General features: G+C 41.7%; 1 protein-coding gene across 1 annotated transcript in view; it reads right to left on the bottom strand.

The window, feature by feature from the left end:
• Positions 1-24,321, bottom strand: part of sgcd (sarcoglycan, delta (dystrophin-associated glycoprotein)) — a 121,055-nt gene that overhangs the window by 14,880 nt on the left and 81,854 nt on the right. Inside the window, exon 6 of the mRNA XM_079214550.1 lies at positions 4,165-4,237. Within this exon, the coding sequence (XP_079070676.1) occupies positions 4,165-4,237 (73 nt within the window). The remainder of the gene's footprint in view (positions 1-4,164; positions 4,238-24,321) is intronic.

Genomic DNA, 24,321 nt, shown 5'->3' with positions numbered 1-24,321 from the left:
ACGCAACACTGACGGGACTTTTTTTCTCTCCACCGTCTTATTATTTGAAATGACGATTTTGAAAGGAAAGCAGCAGTGATTGATGAATCACAGTTCATCCTGCTGCACACGCCGCTGAAATACTGTTATTAGATATTCGTCATCAAAGTCCTCTGTGCAACCCCTAATTCCTGTCACGCCCGTCATGGCGTTTCTTCTCCGTCAAATAAAGCTCAAACTTTTTCTTTGTATTACGTCTCCATCCCTCTTGTGTCTTTCTTCTTTTTGTCTTGCACTTCTCTGTCTCATTCTGTATCTGACAAAAATGAGTCCTTTATTCTATTTTGGCTCTCTCCTGTATTGCCCGTCTCCTATACTTTGTCCTTTCAAGCGCTTTCATTCTTGCTCACGTACTCTTGCACACACACTTCCTCTCATTCTTTAATCTTCACACTTTGTACTTTAGTCATCGCTTCTTTTCTCTCTTTCTTCTTGTTTCTCTTTCTTCTTTTCAACTCACAGATACTTTGCCTTCCCGCCTCTTTTTTTATTTCAGATAAAAATTATATATTATATATTGCAAAAGACATTTAGGTCTGGTTTCTGCTATTAGCTGCTGGTTTTCAGGACGAAGCTCGATGACTGCTACAGTGTATCTGTTGGTGCACCAAATCAACATTATTTAGCTTTGAGGGAAATATAACGCAAAGATTCCATTCTTTCCATATCATTTTTTAAATATAAAATGTACTTCCAAGAGTATTCCAATCCTCGCCTTGATGATTCAGTAAATTAGTTGTTTTTTCCCCTTGTTGATTTGTTCAAAGAGATTAAACGGTGCTTAAAAGCACATTTGTTTTCAATTGTCTGGTTCCGGATATGGCGTCGTTATGTCAATTCATATTGCACTTCACATTTGTGATCACCCGTTACAATTCAATCTAAGGAAGTTACTCACTTCTTGAGTGGTCTTCTCCTACTCAAGCAAGTTATTTTATTAGTACTTTTATTGAATCAATATACTTATGAAGTGATAATACCTCCACTTGAGAATTTACTTTATTTTTGTCTACTCTGTATTTGAATCAATAAGTAGAAAAAGCCTCAGGGGTTCAACATTTATATCATAATAGGTATCCTGACAAATATGGTTTGCATTTTTCTGCTCCACAGTTCGTCTTTTATTTGCCTTTTTTCTTGTCACTCCGTCACTGTCACACAGCAATGTGTCTCTCTTCTTCTTTCTCTCATTTCCTGTCGTCTCTCTTTTCTCTCTCCCCACCATCACGTCATGTCTCTCTCCGCTCTGATTGACTGCCATCACATCTGACAGCGCAGCCAGGAGAAAGATGATAAACAAGATGTTTACATCAAGGAGTCATCCTTGGCTGTCCACACAGCACAACACACACACACACACAGGATCCGAAGGAGAGCGAGGGAAGATGCAGCCACACAGCCAAACACACCTACACACACACACACACACACACACACACACACACACACACACACACACACACACGCACGCACGCACACACACACACACACACACACACATGAATTTGACTGATGTCCGTCAGTAACACCTGTCTGTCTTAAAGACACAGTCCACCCCAAATCTTGTAATTATCCAACTCTCAGGCTTGAAAGGTGGCTGTAATTTGCTCCCACATGGCAAATGCAGCATTGTGATTTCACTTTCAGATTTTGTAAATCTTTGCCTCAAATTGCCGTCTTTGCACTCAAATAGCGCCGGCTTGCACTGAGACACGGAGTCCTGATACATTATCACCTTATAAGTCCACATGCTATGATGCCACTTAGCAGACACGGAGAAACATTCTCATCCCATTGGTGTCGTGTGTGTGTCCATCTGAGGAAGTTTGGTCTCCACCGACTCCTCAGAAAAAAAATCTGTCTTATTAGCTGCTACACTTTCCACTTTCGTCTCCAGCTAGTCTCTAACTGTGTCTGTCTGCTTTTTGGTGCTGGACAGGTAGTGTACATCGGGTTTATCAGAGCTTGACTGCTGAACCAGCTACCTGCTGCGGCTGGAGACAAGATTGATTGACAGTTTTGGAGATAAGGAGGGGCTCGTTTACTCATATGGAGGACTCTTTACCACTTTTGTATTACACATAGTCATTTGATTCACTATTGGTAAAACATATAGTAAATATAATATTAAATAATTGCAGCTTTTGTTGTAGCGGATGGATGAAGCATACAGTTACGTGTATGTTCTGTAATTGATGAAACTGGATTCATGCCTTAGTTCCCTTTAGAATCACGACTTTTGTCTGCATGGAGCAAAGGAGGAAGTTGGGTGAAATATTAGAGACCCACAAAGACTGCATAGTTTGGGATGGATGGATCAACAAAATGTCAAACCCCACCTTTGACAATTGTCAACTTTGCTTTGTTTTAACCATGAAAACATGAATTCCCCAACTTTAAAGGCGCAAGATTCAGGATCGGGATTCAAATTACGGCTAAAGAGCAAACACGGCGGCTGTAATCCAATTGCAAGATGGTCTTTAATCCTCTCTCTCTCTCTCTCTCTCTCTCTCTCTCTCTCTCTCTCTCTCTCTCTCTCTCTCTCTCTCTCTCTCATCCTAAAACTCTTTGGTTCATCTCCCTTTGATACAGGATGTATTGCTCTGATTTCTGTTGATGTCAATGAACATTTGATGTGGATTTGGAAGTGAAGAGGGCCTGATAAAAAAGGGAAGGGATGATGGGGAGGGGTGAGACATCTGTTGCCAAAGATGGACCCATTGATCTAAAGATAACTTGCATGTGACACAGAACTGATTCTGGTTCCTACAGATGACAGGAGAGCTAATTGCCCATGGAAAAGTGTTATTTCCACCTCTTCATAGATTTCTACATGGAAATTCTGCCTCTTTACTGTGTTTTCCCATTTCCCCTCAACAAGTCAATAGAAAGGGGGCAAAATATGTTATGTACTTGAGTAAGTAGTGTATGTATTGAGACCTCAGGACTGAAACACCTGCAAACACAATTTGCACGGTTTGATAAAATGCATAAATGTCAATAGCTCATAGATTCTAAATCCTTTAATGCTAATTTCTTTTGTCACATCATAGCCTTTGCTTGGGTAAAAGGGGCTAATAAATGCATGTGATGAATCAAGCTGGATCTTAAATCCATTAGTAATGCATTGATGATTCATCCATTAGCCATGCATCACGGATTCCAATACATGGCAGAAAAATGTAAGTGTTGCGTTTCTCTGATTATAATTGGAATATTGGTCTGGACTGTTAATGAATATCATTTGGCAAGTGTAAGTGTGTGTGAAAACTTTTACTAGAGTATTGCTGTAAACAATAATAGGTATAATTGGCTGCGTGTAGTGTTTTCATTGTTTGAACTGTTACTGAAGACTGATCTAAATCAGCAGATTATACACCTTCTTTTCAAAGACAATAGATTTTACACTTAATTTCCTCTGCTCCAACGATCAATCAACAATGACAAATCAGATCGAGTGATCACACACATTTCCAGCAGAAACATACAATTTTGACAGCATAAAACCTGAGTGAGGCTCTTCAATGAAGAAGACACACAATTCTGAAGGCCACAAATTCTCATTAAATATCCCCAATACCCATTTATGCAGACAATGCATATTTGAGATATGGACAGGGTTAAGTTATGTGTACTATATGTATGCGTAATTCTTATGCATGTGTCACAACTATATACATATTTTAGTATATAAGTGTCGGGCCGTGCATTATATACTTAGGCCTGTTATCTGATATCGTATACATAAATACGCGCATGACAGGATGCTGTCCCCCCCCCCTCAGCAGATCCACAGGAAAAGGCTCTGCAGCTACAGCTTCTTCTTCTTCTACAAGTATAAGTGGTGGATCGCAACCAACTTGACTAGGTGCATACTGCCGGCGTCACCTAATGTACCAGAGTGTGTGTGCATGCCTGCAGGGTGCTTTGCTGTCTCTGTGAGGAATCACAGTACAGAACCCTCCCGCTGGCTGGCAGTGTAGCTGCAGGATAACGTCACTTGTTAATGACCTGTTTATACATTATTTGTACATATTTCTGTGTATATGCCGATTGTGGCCTCACATATTTTTGTATTTGTTGCACATGATGTGCGCTGTGATTAAAAAAAAGACTCTGACTCACCTCAGCTCTTTGAAAGGCTCCGCCCTGACGTGTGGGGTCTCCAATGATTTGCTGAACACGGCTCCTTCGGCCCCTGAAATCACAGAAACACGACGTCAGACAGAAAACACAGACCCTTCCTGTCCGTTCAATGGACATAATCTCTGAGACTCCGCCAATCCATACGGCTCTCCAGTCAGCTCCCCCCTCCTCACCTCGGCCCACTGATAGCACAGACTCACACACATTTGATATGGAAGAATACTTTTTAATGTATTTTTTAACTAGAAAAGTGATATGAAAAACACATTGGGCAGTAATCCGGCACAGTACTCGTCGTTGCCATTTGCTATATATTCCTTTGAAAAGGATCTACTTCACGATTTTCTTTTTTTGTGGCGAAAAAGTCAGTAGCAACCTAGAACAAAATAGTATGCTGCTTTTATAAACAAACAATTAAAACCATGATTAGACTATAACAAAAGTTATAATAATTAAATGAGTAATTTCTTATTTTCTTTGTAATTTGTTTGTAATTTACAGATATGCAACGATAATTGCTGGGTACATTTAATGTTAATGTTGTCCATTGTCAGGTTTCTATGTGATCATGTGTGCATATGCATCATAGCTCAGATATTGTTTCGGGCCCCTCACAATAGCGTGCACTGGGGCCCGTTGCCGCTACTTGAGGCCTCTGACACTGACAACATGATCTCAGAAACATGCTCCCTTTACTGTGACAGGCCAGTGTTTAACATCCGAAACCAAGTTATAAAACAAGTAGAGATCCTCAATTCCTGAATGCCCTGAAGTATGACTTACATGCCGTTGCTTGTTCGAGATGAAGTACAAGATAGCGGCATTAAAAAGGTCAGATGCTCGGCTGGCCTGAGGCCCGAGGCTCTCGCCGTCTGTAGTGCAAATACAGCAGCTCAGTTTGAGTAAACTGGAGCAGTCAGGTACATCAAATCAACAAAGCATCAGGTGCAGATCAATGGCCATGACTAAATGTGTTTGAAAAGCGTTTGAGGCACTGCAGGGAAGCCGAGCGCTCCTCGCTCAGCGATACACATTGAAGCTAAACGGAGAAGGAAAAGTTCCAACCTCGTCAATGTAGTATGTGTCGAGTGATAAAGTGTGTGTGTCCAAGTGACGACCCACTGCCTCACTCAACACGTCACACCTTTGACATCACGTGACTATCAAACTAAATGATTTTCCAGTGACAGTGGAGTTTGATTGTCGAGCCTTCATTGTTGTCAAAAAACAAACAAATCCATATTTGACAATTGAATAGTACAAAACTAGACCTGTTTCATCGAGTTAAAATAGCCTGCCACTCAAAGAATAACATGATAATATTTAGTTGAAAGCTTAGTCTACAAGAACATATCTCAGAGTTCAGGCAGACAGATCCAAAAGTGTCAAAGCAGCGTTCCAAGAAAGTTATCAATAACATGGAGTCCATCTCCCACTCCTTCTCTTCTCTCACTTCCTCTTCTCTTACTTCAGTTCCTCTCATGTTCCTCAAACCTATGAATTATTTACTATTGCCTTTTCATGAAAGCTAATGTACTTATGCCTTTTAGAATAGATAATGAGTGGTTATATGTATGGCTCTAAATGAGTCATCCAATCAATTTCTGTCCATTTTTTTTTTTGTATCTTCAAATGTGCCACTTAAATATAAATAAAATATAGCAATCATTTTTCTCATACTATTATAGCCAGAATACATGGTAAAGATTTGCTCCTGTTATTTTGTCTCACAAACATTTCTATGCCTGTTGAATTATTTCAGTAATTAAAAAAGAAAAAGGTATTGTCCTCATTTACATATTTATAGTCATATGGCCACACAAAATAAGGGAAGGCATTATTGCCCAAACATTAGGGAACATTTGTATGGACATCACAAAGTGCAGAAGTAGTTATTTTAGTCGTTACATTGTGCAGCCGCAATTTAAATTAACAACTGTCTCTTATTTGAGTCATTTATGTCAGAGCCAGCAGGCCAGGTTTAGGTGTGGCGGGACAACTTTGACAACTTTGACAACTTTGAGCATTTTCGAGTTAAACGGGCATTTAATGGGCGAGATATTTACAATACTCTCGTCCCTTCAGGGAGCTCTTCATAACACAGCTCAACCTGTCAAAAGAATCAGGGAAATAAAATATCTTTATGCAAAGTGGGGTTTTGGCTGTGGGATAGATTCATTTCCTTATAATGACGACTATAGGTGGAGTCACTTCTGTTGTCTCTCTTTTTTTTTTTTTTTTACCTAAGTGTATTGTACTGTATACTCTCTGTAAATATACATCAAGGATTACCAAGTAAAACTTACGTGCTATGGCATTGAATATTTGGTAATTACCGAGTTATTTCACCCGTCATATATTTAACAAAGTGAATCCTTTTTTGCAGTTAGCAAATATATGCTGAACAGTTCAGAATCTGATTAATTTCCCTTTTTGTTGATTTTAGGGCTCACAAAAAGAAAGAAAAAAATCAATATTCCTAGTAGCTCATGAAAGCTCCGGTGACATTTAAATACCTGTTCAGTCAGTTAGAGCAAAGAGGATGATGTAAAGAGAAGTGGAAGCCTTGGTGCGTGTCACTACCTCTTTCCTGCAGTAAAGCGAGTGAAGATAAAACAGAAGCCTCACATTTGAAATTTCGGCTCTCAGTCGGAATAAAAAGAACAAAAAGCTCTTTACTTTGCTTCTGGCTGTCACTCTGCCTTAAATCGTGACTTTAAAAGATAAATACCAATGTCATTTTATTCATACCACCATTAATATCCCTCATATATGAAGTTCAAACACAGTGATGCTGTCAGCAGACAATCTTTTTTTTAAATTATTATTATTTTAGTTTTTATGATAACTTACATTTTTCTACGCAGGAACACAAAAAGATATATATAGATAGATATATTATAAAGGGTTATTTTAGTTATTCAGTGATGAATGTGTTTTTTTTCGAATCAGTTTTTATCTGTAGTTTGTTACGCAAAAATAGTACCCATGAATCTCAGCAATGACTTCCGTGGAGATTATACCACACAGAGCTGCAACCACAACACAGCACCATGTTACTAAATTTAACTGAAATTTATCCTGAACCCATAAGAGAAGTAATACAATTTGCTGAAATTAGTTAAACAAAGCTTAACCTCTAACTTCACTCTGCTATTAAACACTGCAGATTTTCATGAAATCAAATCCAGTTTTTTAAAATTATTTATAGCCAAAGTTTTTCAGTAATACGCATAATGTGTTAACGTTGAGTAATTACATCTTAATATAGTGTTTTTTGTACTGCAGCTTGGTCAGTGCCCCTCGGCCTATCCCCTCATCTGTGCAGCATCACATCTCAGCACATTTCCGGTTAAATAAATTTCTACTGTGCTATTCATTTTTTTTTATTATGGGCTGATCCACTCCAGCAATGTGCCACATACTCTCTTTGCAGTTGGCGCAAAATTCTCCGTCAAATAATGTGATGCAATGATTGACTGCCGCACGTCGCCACCAGTTTGCATGATATTATATCCACCAACGTTGATTTTCACTCGCATTTGACGAGTGGCTGATGCACTTTGACCTTGCTGACAAGTTTATGATGCATATTTAAGGTATCTTGCTTACAATTATGTAATACAAACAAACATGTTAATGTATTCACTAGTTGTATGTGTATGTGAGGTTCATATTAAATATTATTGGAAACTAGATTGTTATCAGATTTTTGGTCAGTTGTGTGTTAGACATTGATGGAGATTTGAACAGACATTGAATGTCACGGATTATTGATTTTGTGACTCTGCAGATGTTCATATTTGTGCCCTTGTTGTCTTTATTTGTATTCAGCAGCATGTGACAACTCGACCTCTGTGAATAAAACTTGATCTATCTGATTTTCTGATCACAGGCGCCACATGAATACAATACTGAGCAGACAGCAGCAATACGTCACAGCGCTGACAATGTTCATGGACCAGTAGGGGGTCAGGGGAGAAAATAAATGATGCCATTAAAGATGAATGTGTGTGTGTGTGTGTGTGTGTGTGTGTGTGTTTGTGTGTGTGTGTGTGTTTATGAGGTGGTAGTCAGACCAGGGGTGGATATCATCAGTTGTGGCCTGAAGTATCTCATACGTGATGGAATACTAAGATACAAAAAGCACAGAGGAAACTCCCTCCAGGAATAATTTCAATGATTGGTGGTGGTCCTGGCCAATGCATGAGCAATACTAATTAAATTAAATCTAAATTCTAAGAGAAAGTTCTAAGAGATACTAGTGCACAGATGTAGTCATAGTTTGTCCTAGAAAATGTCAAATGTATCCTGCTTTAGTGGTTCTGCGTTTCAAAAAGACCAACAGCCTTATCTTGTTGAACCATGAAGCAAAGTGTTAGTTCAGGCAGAGCACTGACGTCACATTTGCATCCGCTCATAGCCAACAGCTGCTTCATTCATGTTCACTATCACCTGCTCATTACTCAGCTGTTTGGCAGCCTTTGTAAACTGTACTTGGGATTTGAACCCAATACTGCGCACTATTACAGCCCTCTTCATGTGACTAAAGCGTTTGTATTGTTGAGTAAGTAAGTTTAGATCTTTGAAGCGATCCCTAAAACAGCCTTTTCTCCAGCAGATTAAACTTTACATCCTTTTTGCTCTAAATGGGCTGTCATTTTAAAGTTACACATTATATTTGGAGCCTAAGATATAGAGGAGGCTTGCGTGGCCTGGTTTCTAGACTACATATTCCATCAGCTTAAACACGGTAACCATCAACTGAAAAAAAACTCAAAGAATCTCTGCAAAGCCATCATAGATCCCTCTTAAATTACATACATTTGATTCATCGTACTCAACACATTATTATAAAATGTAATTGTATTCACACATTTTTGTTTAATTCCGGACATTTTATTAAACAAAAATCCCTATTTAAATCTTTGAAGCTCTTGCTTCATAATTAAAGTCTGTTTCTTGATGGTGTTGTTAACGGTGTGACTATACAGCATTGCAAAAGTCATACACACATAGGCACACAGACACAAAAACTTGGCTATATCATACATGAATATTAATGGCACATTCCTCCCTGACACATGTAAGCTAGATTAGCATGCACACGACTGTCTGTAAGGCACTTAGTGTATATGTTTATTTCATGAATGCACGGACATGTTAGAAAAACAGGAAGCACTAATGAAAACAAAAAAAATCCTGCTGTATGTAATTAACCGGCGGTGACATGAAATCATGTTTAATTCACAGATGTAAATGATGACTGTTCAGCATGATCACAGTCAAACGCGACCTGAAGCATTTCCGTTGAATCCGACAGCTGGGGAGAAATTCCCACAGGCGGGAGCTAAAAGAGTCTGTGATGATTGTCGGTGGTCAAACCGGGACATCCTGGTCACTGACCGGACGTATGACTGCCTGGAAACCAAGTTTCTCCTCTTGTCTGAGGGAATCTCCCCTCAAGCTGCTGGAGAAAGACGATTTGTGATGTTTTGTGTGTTCTGCAGTGATTTTGTGATGAAGTGTTGTAATTTATCGTCACTGTATGTACCCACTTTCCCACTCTGCCTCAACCACCTATACTGTAATTGATGATTGCCTACATTTCCCAGGATGACTTTGAACAGCAAGGGAACAAGGTTGTTGTCTGTAATCGTGGACATACAAATAGGGTCGTGAGAGATTCTTCAGCAGGTTTATCAAAATAACGTGTTCAGATAGAAATTCCTAGATGTTTTTCCCTGACAGTGGTGCAACAGGATATGCCTTGTTGTTGTGCCAATCAAATTGTACCTTTTAACCGAATGTAGCATCATAATTTAGAATGCTGACATGTGGTATGTAACATGTATTAGTATCATGTTTAGTATTAAGCATTTAGCTTGTTAGAATGCTAATATATACTATTTAGAAAGCAACATGTTGCCTAATGTTTAATGTTTCATATTTACCATATATACTATATATCAGCTTGCTTATAATATTTAGTATTTCATTTTTAGCTTGATAGCATGTTTGTAATTAAACACCACGTTGACATGCTCATGGAGGGTTTAGCATGTTAACATTTAGCTTGCCCATATGCCGGTTTAGGACAACAAGATTAGCACGCTAACGGAGTAAGCATACAGTCACATTAAGCATTCATAATGCAAGTTTTAACTTGTTGGCTGTGCTAGACAAAACATCGTGGGGATCACACACACATCATTATAATTCATCCTCTGGGGACCATGAATGGTATCCAGATATTTCAGTCTCAAGTGTTGGACAGACTGATGGTTTAGAAAACTTACATTACCATCCTAGGAGAAACTAAAATGACGACTAAATGAACCCCATATGGAACTACACTTTGATTTTAAAAATGTTGCTGTAACAGTCAGAAGAGACGACAGACTGGAGGTGAGTCATCCTGAAGACCTGCCGTTTAATATTCATCCATTCAATATTTTCCTCTCTTTGCCCCGTATAATCTTTCTTTCTCATTCCATCGTTTTCTCACTCTCATTTTCTCAGCCTCAGAGTATATAATCATCTTCCCTTTTTGGGATTGCAGTCAGACTGGAGGTGTAGCCAGCAGCCCTTTCTAATAAATAGCCAGCACCCCCTGCTGAGACGCTTTGCCCTTTCTCCTTTGAATGGTGTAAGCAAATCAACAGCTTTCATTGAGGGTGGCAACTCAACCCCAACAGTAAGTCCGGGCTGTCAAATAGAATACACAGCCAGCGGATTAGAAAAAGTAAAGAGAGAGAAGTAAGAGAGATCAAAGTCAGTGAATTTAGAAGGAAAGGGGAGCAAAACTGAGAAAAGGGGAGATGGAGAAACGGAGTGAAAGTAGCAGAAAGAACATGTGAGCAAGCAGGCCAGAAGAAGGAAAAGGAGGAGGAAGAGAAGCTAACTATGCCGTGAGCCTGGTGACAAATGGGTCTCTCTTGCTCAACTCGAGTTTGACTTGTCGTGCATAGGATGCAGGGAGCGGATTACAGCCCGTACAGGAAAGACGTGACAAACCACCGACATGTTCTCACACCTGCAGGTGAATATCAATAATTTAACCCCGGGTCAAATCACTTCCCAATTTATGCTTCTTTTTTTCTGCCTAAATATGCTGACAGAGCGCAAAGGCAGTGCCACTGGAATGACAGGTGAGCCCGACAGTGATACGGCGACAGGCGCTCTAACAATGCCGGTGTGGCATCAGCGACAGAGGATTCATAACAACCGTCCACAGTGTCAGCTGCAACATTCATCCCGGTCTGCACCGAGTGACGAGCTGTCATCCAATACAGAATAATACAGAAAGAACAGTGTGTGTGTGTGTGTGTGTGTGTGCGCGCGCATTTTTGGAAGCATTGCCAGTGGGTTTTTGGAAGATTACAGAGCAGTTCTTGATTTGGATTAACATGTTTAAATCATGTTGGGGATGAGATGTTAACATACGAGCATAAATATGAGAGAAGGATTTTTTTTGGGGGGGGGGAGGGGGGGGGGGGGGGGCGGGGTTGAATGGCGCACAGCTTGCAGTAGGGTGCAGGTCTTGTCTGGTCACCATTAGCCGGGGATGAAAAAAAAGGCCACATTATCCGACTGCAGGTCATCAGCCTGACCCCAGATCTGTGCAGGATTCTCCTCAGCCAGCGCCTCACATTTAAGTCTCTCTTGCTCAGAGCCTGCCTCTTGGTATTTCTTCAAATTAGCAGTTTTTAATCTCGCCCACGAAGAAATGTATGCAAAACAATAAGTGACAACACACAACTACCTGCCAACCTGGCCTGGCGAGAATTGAGTCTTTTGGCTTTCTTGATGTATTCTAGATTCTTATGATCAGTCCAGACAATGAACGGATGGTCAGCCCCCTCGAGCCAGTGCCTCCACTCCTCCAGCGCGAGTTTGACCGCCAGCAACTCCCGGTTACCAACGTTGTAGTTCCGCTCCGCCTTGGATAGCCGCCGTGACAGGAACGCACAAGGATGCACCTTACCATCCTGCTCTGACCGCTGGGAGAGGATGGCCCGACCTCTTTGTTGGAGGCGTCCACCTCTACCACGAACTGTCGTCGAGGGTCTGGCAGGGTGAGGATGGGGGGTGAGGATGGGGGCCGAGGTGAAGCGGTGATGACCGGGTTCACCGCAGTAAAAGCAGCGACCCTCCTGTAGACGTCTCTGTCGCTCCTCGGGTGTTAGTCGGGCTCTCCCTAGCTGCATGGGCTCCCTCTCTCCCCCTGGAGGGGGACAATGACGCGGCTCTGGGGGTGATTGACGGGCGGTCGTCCATCCTGGTGCTTGCATGCGTAGAGGTCTCTCCATCGTTGTGGGTCTCGTGAAGCGTTGGCGCCTGAGTTGGCGGGTTCGGTTGTCCGTCCGGACTGCGAGTGCGATGAGTGAGTCGAGATCTGTGGGTAGGTCCAAGGGAACCAGAAGGTTTTGGATAGGAGCTGCCAGCCCCTTCAGGAACACGTCGTACAAGGCCGCAGTATTCCAGCCACTCTCCGCTGACAACGAGCGGAAACGGATGGCGTAGTCACATACGGAGTCGCCGCCCTGTTTCAACCCGCTCAGCTCCTGAGCCTTTTCCCGGTCGGTCGTTACCGGGTCGAAGGTCTTCTGCAGCGCCTCTTCAAACTCTGCGAGGGATCTGCAAGCTGGCGAACCCCGGGCCCACTCTGCCGAGGCCCATGCTTTGGCTCTTCCGGCAAGGTGGGAAATCATAAAAGCAATCTTGGATCGGTCAGTGGGAAATGCATGGAGGTTTAGTTCATAGTGTATGGAACAGTCTATAAGGAAGGTCTTACATAAACCTAGTTCTCCGGAGAATTGCGCTGGTGGGGCTAACTTACATCCTGCCCCGGTGGCCGGCACGGTCATGGCAGGTCTCACGGGCGTCTCAACCACTACTACTGGAGGCTCCCGGGCTGGAGCCGTCTGCAGCAGATGATCGTGCAGGCTCTGAAGTTGTGAGGAGAGAAGGCCCATCTGGGACGCCATGGCGGTCTGGAACTCCTCCTGACGGGAGAGCCGGTCTTCTTGGGATCGCAGGGCTGCCGTGAGTTGTTCTGTCCCTGCTGGGTCCATACTGGCCAAAGTGTAATGTCAGGCCTGGTCTAAAAGGAGGACCCAGATGCAGGGGATATTCGTACCAGCGCACTTTATTGTTTCCGTTGATCCAAAATAACTCTCTCACTAATCCGTCAAACATAAAGTGCTCCCGAAGGAGGGGAAAAAAAAAAACAACAACTTACGCACAAAAACTTTCGGGAAAAAAAAAAATCTACGACTGTGGACGCGGGCTTTGGTGCATGGACAGGGAAAAACACTTTGGCACAGGACAGAGGGAAGACGCAGACTATAAGCACATGAGGGTACTGGGGAACAGGTGGAACCACTCAGGGATCAGGGGAGACAATCAGACCAGTGACACATGAGGAAGGGCAAGTGACCTGAAACGAGAGGAGAGTCAGGCTTCAAAATAAAACAGGAAGTTACGATACAAAAACCCAAGACAAGACAGCCCTCACCGCGGTGTGACACATATGGTATTTTTGATAAATAAAGTTGACTTGACTTGACAATTAAGTCGTCCTCGAGAGTTACTTTGTTTTAGTTGTATAGCCATACTTTAAAGCTCAGTTTGTGTTTGTAATTTTTACTTTCTCAATAAATTACTGATCAGGTATGCCTGCCTCTATGGAATGTTTCCCATGCAATTGATTATTGACACAAAGTAGCACATGCAGTGCATAATGGGTGCAACCAATATGGATCTCTCTCTCTCTCTCTCTCTCTCTGTCTCTCTCTCTCTCTCTCTCACACACACACACACACACAATCGCCATAGCCATCGCCATCGCCGCCATAGTTGACAGATATGAGACAGGGCAGTGGAAATCAGTCCGGGACAAAGGTGATTAAATCGACTGCCACCTCCAGACCTCCACTCCGTCAACCCCCCATCGTCACGAACACAAGAAAGACATAAGAAAAGGCGTGAAAGCTCAGCGATTTTATTTTACACTGCGGCGTAATGTGTCCAGATTTAGATTTTTTTCACATATGTGTCACAAAGCCAACGCTTTTTCAAATCAGCTTCAAATCAAAAAAGTTCCCTGAAGTTTTTTCCAATGTATGAATGTCATGTACTGAGAAAAACATGCAGAGTCCAGCCAATTTGTATTGTACACCCCGGTACAACTCTATGATAGGTCAATGCCATTCATGGGAATGCACTCGTGATTCCTGAAATGGCAATGTCTGTCGGTTCACCACTTTGGTTCATACTGAATAATGTCATTACTTGGTGGATGGGTCCTAATTTAATTTTGTGCAGACATTCATGCTACCTACAGGGGACATTGAGGTAACTTTGGTGATCCTCTGACATTTCATTGAGAAGCATCATAGGGTTTCAAATTTCAAATTGTCCAATACCTGAAAAAATTAATGCCCTTCCCATCATCCTCAGCTGCAATTTCTAATTAGCATGCTAACGCTCTAAAGGAAGACGGCGGACATGATCAACGTTATATCTGCGAGGAATCAGGGCTTTAACATTGCTCCTGTCAGCATGTCAGCGTGCGGATTTTAGCATTTGGTTTGTTTCCTTCAAAGACCTGCTAACGTGGTTTTGGACTACACGTCTTGTCTGTGGTGCAATATCAGCAGCTCTCACAAGAAAAGTATCCTGTGCTACAAAATGACACCGTCGTCTTCTTGAAACAACAAAGAACACTTTAGTTTTTTTTGGGTTTATATTTTTTTAAATGCAAATACAAAAAAAAAGGACAAACCATACATTATAATCCTACTAAAGTCACATTAGATCACGCTGCAGTGTAAAAATGGAAGTGATGTCATGTGTTGCATTACTCTCAGGTGTAAGTGGCACTAGTGTCCATTTTATAGCACAAAGGGACATACAACAACATCCTCTCATAGGGCAAACAAACATAAAGGCTAAATGATGAGCAGCATTGTAGAAAGGCATGACGGCATGCGGTGCAGACACAGCAGTAGCGACAGATAAAGCTAAAGTGAGACAGGCAGACACGCAGATGGGCATTACTGAGCACACAGTGGGTAACGTCCTTCAATTTCCAACAAAGATTGAAAAAGATAAGTTAAGAGCCTGAACCTTGATGTCCGCCTGCCTGTCTGTCTGCATGCCTGACAGACAGTCTGTACGTGTTTGAAGCCTGCAGCCGGCGGGGCGGCAGTAATGAAGTCCTGAGCCTCTAATGGGAAAGAATGATGGTGAGCAGGACGTTTGATATTCCTCTGCAAATAGGCCTGCCGGGGACATCGACTTGAAGAGTTTTAGGCCAAGCTAATTAGCAAGGCAGCCAGTGTGTGTGTATTTTAAGCTCATTTGAGGTAATTTATTTGCATTTTGTGCATCTTGAAAATAACATATACATAAAATAGTTTCTGAATGCTTGCAGCAAACACATTCGTCCTGCTTTACTGCAAATTACACTTTACAGGAGGAGAATCAGGCTGCGTTTTAAAAAAAATTCAAAATAGAATATCTAAAATATTTTTAGGCCAAAAGTGGATGTCACCATCACTTTTTTTCTGAAGCTGTCTCTCATGGTTTGCAAGGCTGTGTATACTGGAAATATGTTACGTATTATGCATGATGTATTGTGATGTATTGCAATACTGTAGGCAATGCTATTTATTTCGATTTGTTTAATCTAATTCAGGAAAACTGTCAATGGTATAAAAAAGCACAGTCAAAAGTTGTATACAGTATCTTTTTGTTATTATTAGAATAATTATCGGATATTCAATCAACATCTATAATGAGTTATTTCTCTTTTTTATTCTCATGAGACTAACTAGGTTGAAAGGCAGTCAATCAGTCATATGATACACCATACTGTATAGTGTGTAATTTGTTTATGTTAAATATTCCTGCACTGATGTCTAAACCAAGTTTAGCAGCAGCATGCGTCAACATCTATTTATGGCTGCATGGATGTCAGGCTCATGTAGTAAACTATGAGTAAACTATTTCATAATGACTTCAACTTCAAAAATAGACCCAAGCAGGCACACCACATGAGCAGGGACTGATAAATAAACAAATACAAAAAAGACTTTGTTTAGAGTTTAACTTTTAAATTGATGGGTTTTTCACCAACAATTTCATCAAACTGCAACCAATTGGCACACTATCTTCGTAAACCTGCGCTCCATTCACAAGATTAAGAGAGGCAGTAGTTTGACATTGAAATAGTGCACTGAGAGGTGTGTGCAGGTCTTAGGGGTGTCATTTTTCACCTCATATTTTAATTTAAGTATTACACTTTAATGTTACGGCTCATTAACTATGACTGGTATATACTTCACATCGCTGCTGAGCATTTCTCCAAAGCAAACTGAGTTCATGATTTATATCTTACCTTCCATTCATTTAGCTACAGTATGAAAATCAACTCACGCATATTTGAATAATCAATCCATCCACAGTAACCATTTAGATACCTTTATTTTTCAAATCCTGCCTAAGTTCACATCTCTATACACCTGACCAATGGCTGCATAACGAGAATTCATCAGATTGTCTATTTAGAAAGTGAAAAATAGTCAATGCAGCATCCCAGTCAACACGTTTTCACTCCCAACTCCTCAAATACAGAGGCTTGCTCAGTATACGTTTCAAAATATGACGCCCCTCAAAACGTCAGTTTAGGACGTGTCAGGGACAGCGTGTCAGTTTCCAACTAATTACATGCATAGTGTATTTTCAAAATAAACTTCTGTGTTCACGTATCAACTCATTACATGCATACAGCGTCTTTTCAAAATAAACTTCCAAAGTAGGTTTACTCATTTTAGGTTTACTTGGTCAGGCTTAGAAAAAGATAGTTGTTTGGTTTAAACTAAGTATTTTTTAAATGTAACTTGGCCAACAAAAGTATGTTTTTTAAAGTAACTGTGACTTGGGTTTCAAACAAGACACGGACAGTGGTCTCCTGGGTTAAAGTCTGGGTTTGACCACCATCTATGCATACAGATGCTGACCTGTCTCTCACAAACGAATGCCACAGTTTGACCAGCTGAAAGGGGGTTTAAGACCCTCCAACAAGAACTTCATATACTGCATCAGCACCCTCTGGTCTGGAGTATTCTCCACAGGGGAAAAACTATCAGATCTCATCTGGCACAATTAAGATATGCGGTTAAATCTAAACGTTAGCGTATTCAATTCATTCTGGGTTTCATCAAGACGTGAGACACACAAAAAACCACGTCTGACATTGTGATCTTCTTTTATGTGTGGCTTTCCACACCTCTCGGGTCACGCATCGGACAGACCGCTTTATTCTCAAAGCCGTTAATGGTTGCAGAGGGGGGTGGAGGGAACCTGTCGGACCATTACTGCCATGTCCTTTCATGTGCCTCTTAACTGCGGCGTAATCAGTCCTCATCTGCTGCTCAGTCGATGAGGAGCCGGCAGACTCGGATCAATACGGCCCACCTGCATTCACACTTGCTCTTTACCACTCTGCTCCTCCGTCCTCTCATCGGATCGTCTCTCTCTCTCTCTCTCTCTCTCTCTCTCTCTCTATATATATATATATATATATATATATATATATATATTTGCCTCGTAAACATGTACAAACAGACTGAATGGGGGAATCGATAAAATCCATCCTGGGGGTTTTATTTCGACTTCCTCCAGCCAAAATATTACGCATCCTCCTTTCAAATTATTTCATCAGTGCATTTCCAAAATTTGACCTAGGTGGTAATCTTACTTTCTGTCTCTATATTTCTTCTTTCTATTCTCTTTCCCATCCCAATCTCCTTCCTTCTCGCCCACTTTTTATTTATAACCTAATCTCATTTCTTTACACTCTTTCCTTTATCCTTCATCCCCAAAGAGCCTTCTTTCCTGCATTGCCTTTCCTACTTGCCTTCCTTAATTCCTTCCCTATCACTCAGCTTTTCTTCCTTCTTTCCCTAGCTCCCCCCATTGGTTTCAACACCTCGTTCCTTCACTCCAGTTCTTGCTTCTGCATCTCTCTCTCTCCCTCCATGTTCCCTTTCTTCTTCTGTACGTCTTTCCTTTGGTCCTCCTTTCCTCCCCCGCCTCCCCTCCTGTCCTTGTTTCTCTGTTCTTTTTCTCCATCTCATTCCTTCCCTCTCTTTGCGTTCTCGCTTGTCCCTCCCTCAGTGTTTTTGTCGTCCGCAGCTGAGATCAATCAGGAACTTATGAAGCATGCAGCAGGATAAATCGGCGGTGTTTGGAGGCCTCATGAAGATTCACTTAATGGTATTTCATGTACGCGAGCGAGTGGCACTGATGAGGAACAGCAGCCTCGGAGAGCTAGATTGAGAAAACAGAGACAACTGGGGCGAGGAGGAGGAAGAGGAGGAGGAGAGGAAACAGGGGCGGAGAGAGAAATGTGCCTGATAAAGAAAAACGCCCTGGGTGAGGAGACTAAATAAAACAGAGTAAAATTGGAGAAGAAAGATTAACAGTCTTTATAAACCCAATAAGATAGCATTCACACTGGAATTTCAGGCCATCTGCTATACTGAGAAATTATTTTGTTTACCCGGATCAGAGCCAATGGTGTCGGGGAATTATGGGTATTATGTTAGAAAATAGGGTATTATAAAGAACTGCAGCCAGGGGGGAACCAGTGCTGCGCAGTTTTTGCAGTGGCATTAGTACCACAACCGGTTCTCACTCCCAACTAAAATATCGCAGCTTGGTCGCTCCCCCCTGCATCTGAGTCACGGGAGTCTTTAGTCATGGACAAGTTTGACAAGTTGGTTGTGAGAACGTGTTGCATATGCACAAATACTGTATGCAGAGGGAGCTACTGCCAACATGAGAAACCCCAGAGGTATGCAGCTATAGAGAGTGAATTACTGCCGTGAGCTATACTGCTGTGCAGATTAGACTGTTAGATGAAGTAATGTATGGCTCACAAGGTCAGGGAGCATAAATTGATGTGGGAGTTCATAAAATGCCTTTGAAATTAAAAACGAGGGAGGGGAAGGCTGCTGATGATCACATCACCAGGTTTGGATTCTCCCTTTGATTTATGTAGCTACTGTCCCCCGAAAGCCACCGTAGTTAATTTATGGGTGTCTGCCACAAGTGAGAGAGTGAAAACTGAAATCCCATTTGAAAACAAAAGATTATGCAGCCCGAAGCAGAAGAAAACCTTGGCACAACACAATATAAAATAATATGGAAAGAAAAAGCCAACCATGCACACTGTATCATCAAATAGAATGTAATGTCCTTGTATTAATTCGTAAATAGTGGTTTCAATTGTGAAGTTGGAACTTGACAAAGCCACAGTGTGTGACTTAATTAAACAGGTCTGGATACGGCTGGATTTTCTTCATTCTAAACATCAACATGATTATATTCAAAAGTATTAATTTACCAACATGTGCTGAAGCACCGCAGTTAATTCAGCAATAATAAACCGCCTTCCTCTGCTTACATGAGACGTAAGCATTTACACAAGTAAAACAAAAACATTGTTGAAAACAAATTACATTTCAAATTAAACATCTATTTCAATGATTTAGGTTATTTACGTATGAAACACACACACAGTAACCTAATATATTCATATTCTTGCATGTTAATGCTTGTTTCCGCTCATCTCTGCAAAGACGTGCAGTTTCCTCTTCAGACTGTCGGTCAGGTGGTGTGACTGCCTAGCTGCTGAAGGAGATGACGGCAGCAGTTTAGGCCACTGTGGAAGCTCTGATGTATATTTCTATTAGGTCTATAACCCAACCGAGCATCTGTTCCAAAAGCCTTCTCCTGGGAGACCATACTGGGCCATTAAGACCACAACTACTAGTCACCTTAAACGGCTCTTCACCAGAGCTGTCAAACACCCACAGACACGCCTGGAACGAAACACACTATTTAAATTAAGATTGTGTGTGCACATTTACGACGTGTCAGAGCAATTCAAACACCATCCGAAGTTAAACCGCGATGAAGATGAAAGACCGCAAGAAAAGCGCCAATGTCAGGATGCGTGCCACGCTGTAATTAACAGGAATCTCGGTTAAATGAGGAATTATGTTGAGCAAGTCTCTAACAGTAATAAGTATGTTCAACACGATGAAGTGGGGCTGCGACAGAGAACAGCACTACATCACAGCGGTAAGCCTTCCGGATCTGACATTGTTTTGTCACTATATACACAAAAAGCATTTGGTTTGTGTTATATTTATAAAATAACTTCTGCTCGGATGATTTGTTGGACTTTTGTTAAAACATATAAATGTCAAACAATTCCTTAGTTTCAGCTTTTTAAATGTGAGCATATGTGACTTTTCTCTGTTTTATAAAACTGTTGATCAAACATATTTGGGATTTCAGCAAATGTTGATAGTTAATCTTATCTGAATCCCTTTAAATATTTGATAACTATATATTTTTTCTATGAAAAAGAAAGCAAAGTTTAGACTCACTTATTCATAAAATGATGATGTACGTACGTGTTCATGCACAGATTGGGACAGATGTACAACAGCTTGTCAATCTATGCAAGGGCATTGACTGCCAACGATCACAAATGCAACCTTAACAAAAGTACTTTCCAGATTCAAGTACCGTTCATAAGCGTATAGAATACATTAGCACTATACAATACCCAATATACAGTAGCCAGATATACACATGTATTTGGTTGAGAAACTAAACCTGTATCGTACACCAGTGAGAAATTACAAGCATTAACAATGTACAAAAAGTCAAGCAACTTTCAGCTCCAGTGAGTTACTTATGCTTATTATCCTCAGATTCTTATTTTCCTTCCATTAATGATATCTTTTTTCTCAGCAGACAGTTTGTGGAACAGCGGGAGAATAAGAGCAATTGTCGCAATTTAGCTACGTAAAACATTTCCCACCCGTTGTTTGCAGCCTTTCATTTAATTCCATGACTACTATTAGCTGCCAGCCAGATAAGAGAGTAACATGTCACCTCGTCCTCTGTATTAAAGAACCTCCCGCAAGTCGGAAATTTGCTCCAGGTGGCCCAATGCAGGGAAATTGGTGCCATCCGTCTGGCTGTGGTGTATCTCCACCCATTCACCAACAAAATTACATAAATCTGTATCTGCAGGAAGACACAAGAGCCACTGAAAGTAAGCAGTTTTAGGCCATGTTGATCATACAGCAGTTCTAACCATGTTCTCCCCTCACTTACGTCTCTGTTCACTTTCTACTCATGTTCATTTGAGTATTTATATATGGCCCAATATCACAGATAACAATTTGCCCCATGGTGCTATACAACCTGTGCAATATACAAAACCCTCCGTCCTTAGACCTCCCCCATCATTAATGTTTAATTCCTTTCCTCATCTCTTTCACTATCTCCTTCCTTCCACCTTCTCAGAAAGCTCTCTAGAATGTTTCTCCCCCACCTTTCTCTCTCTCTCCATTTGTTTTTATCTCACTGTGATCCCTCCTTTTCTTTTTCTTTCTCTCTGTCTTCGTAGTTATTTCTTCATAATGACTCAGGTGATTAAACCCAGGGAGGATAATAAAGAGGAGGAGGATGAAGGTGTGTGTTGGCTGTGGTGCTGATGAGGGTCAGGGGCTGGACGGGGCCACGAGCTCTAGTCTCACAACGGGACAGTGAGATTTTCACATAATCGTGAGATATATTTCGCTCTCCTCCATCTCATTACGGCAGGTCAAAGGGAGCTGGAGGATGATCTGGGCAGAACGGAGCAAAAACGAGCCACAGGACACATTTACCAAGTAGGGGTGGGCGAGGACGACGGACGACGAACATCCTCCCTTCTTAAACGACAAGAACTACACTTCAGCCCGATGCATTCTAAATTAGGAGAGTGAGTTAAAAAAAAAGTGAGACGCAATACGTTGACTGCTTTGAGACCTTTTAAAAACGTCTTATTCTTTCTTGTGGGTTCATTTAGTTTGAGTATTGAGTGTGTGTGTAATCATTCGCTTGTCTGTGTGTGCAATTATTTTAAAAGAGGCCTTATCTCTGGCCATACACATATTGCACAACCTTAGTGTGAGACCAACACATGAGACTTGTGGCCATCATCGGGTTAATCAGTGCAATTATTGGACTCTTATCTTCCTTTTTAATGCTAATTATGAATATATGAATTCATCAATGAGTACAGAACAGTATACTGTATCTTGATCCAGCTCATTGAACGCAGTGCAAATAAAAACTACAGAAATGGATACAACCAAACCATGGACGTCTCTGAGCACTTGTCCTGTGTCCAGTCTGAATTTTCCATCAATTGCTTATTTTAAAATCCTCTCTGTGCATCCCTCCCATTCAATCAGCACCTGTTAAAATGATAATGAGAGAGCCATATGGCAGACACAAATGAGGGTAGCGCTTGGGCAAATGACAAGAGGCAGAGTAGTCACACAACAGAAAACAAATCCTGACAATTAGAACACGATGTGTAGGTGGGGCGACTCGTGTTTGTCTTGTTCATGTTTGCCTTCCTGTGTGCGCATTAATCAGCTTCTCCGCAGCTGTTCAAGTCAAAGAGAGACAAGTGGAGGTGAAGGAAGGGATTGAGAGGACCTCAATCAGAGCTTCTCAACCTCAGGCTTGAGATCCAATTTGTAGTCACTTGCTATGATTTGATCTTCCAGAGTAGAAACTAACATATTCTAAGTCTAAAAGATGCTCACAACCATCTGTTCCACATAAACTAGCATTCTCGACTCGTGGTTGTACACCTCCGTAAACCAGTCAAGTTTGAGTATATATCCACGTCTTTTCAAAATGTCATCACTTCATCATTAGACATTTGTGTAAAGTCTTCATTATTATCGCATCAATTCTCAAGTTACAGCCCAAAATATATTGACTTTTTGACCACCAAATCCTAATCAGTTCAGTTCAGTCTAAGTGGGATTTTTTGCCATAATTGCATTCATGTTTCTGTACTAATGTGTTCGTTCATCTTCTGCTTGCATTGTTCAAGATGGAATGACAGAAATAACTTATGGTATAAGGCAATACTTTGCTATTCAACAACATCACAAAACTACAGTCTGAACAATGTACAGTATAGGTGACCCAGGAAGAAACACACCATAGTGTACATGTTATCTTCCCACCTGCCCCTTTTCCTCTTTACCACATGTACAGGCCATAGATGACAGTGAAAGTCACCTCAGAGTAAACTCAGCCATCAGTGTTGAAAGAATGGCATCATGGCTGTCGGTTATGCTTCCATACTAGATGTTATGACTGCATTAGCGCTAACTGCACTCCCCTTCTCTCATACACAGATGGCCCTTTATGTGAAGGGGGGGAGAGACAGCCTGAGCCTATAGGAAGGCGACTCCCTCTTCCTGACATATAAGTGCTTTGGGAAAACAATGGCAGCCGCGATCTCCGCAAACAAACTTCGCCGGGGCTCTCGAACGCGCCTCACTTTAGTTGGGTTTGGTGCTAGAGGGGGAGGAGAGCGCGCCTTCCCTCCCGTCACGCTTACAATCTAATCTGGCTCCATGACCGCTGGCGCCAGGATTTACGTCGGCTATCAAACGAGGCCGCGGAAGGTGTCCTCGAACCCTTAAGCCAGCCAGGTGTGAGGGACACCAACGCGCAAGCTCAGAAACCTGCGACTAAACGTGCACGGAGGGGCGCTTTTTGTGCGCGCCCTCCCACTGAAACTCCCATGCTCCAGCATCGATGGAGTCGTCGCACAACTACGGCAATCAAGGGATGTGCATTCAACACGCAAACATACATCGCCAAAACTGAGTGTCCCCTCAGTTCGCCACTCATTTTAATAGTCTGCTTGAAAGCCGATGCAGTAGAGATGAACGGTTGTAACACACACACACACACACACACACACACACACACACACACACACACACACACACACACACACACACACACACACAGATCAGTAGTTGCTGCAGTGACTGAGGTTTAATGGATTCTTCATCATCTCCTTAACGTGGTCAGCTGACAGGAATCCAATGGCTGCTCGCACACAGCACACTTCCCATTCACACCAGATAAAACCATGAAATGTAGGCTGCCTCTGTCTCGCCTTGAATAAATCCTCCGCCGTGACGTCCCCCTACGCAGTAACTCTAAGGTGTCTTTTAT

Source organism: Taurulus bubalis (assembly GCF_910589615.1).
Source record: "Taurulus bubalis genome assembly, chromosome: 2".
Classification (NCBI taxonomy): Eukaryota; Metazoa; Chordata; class Actinopteri; order Perciformes; family Cottidae; genus Taurulus; species Taurulus bubalis.
Note: the sequence above shows the minus strand (reverse complement) of the source record. Positions and strands in the feature narration are given on the sequence as shown.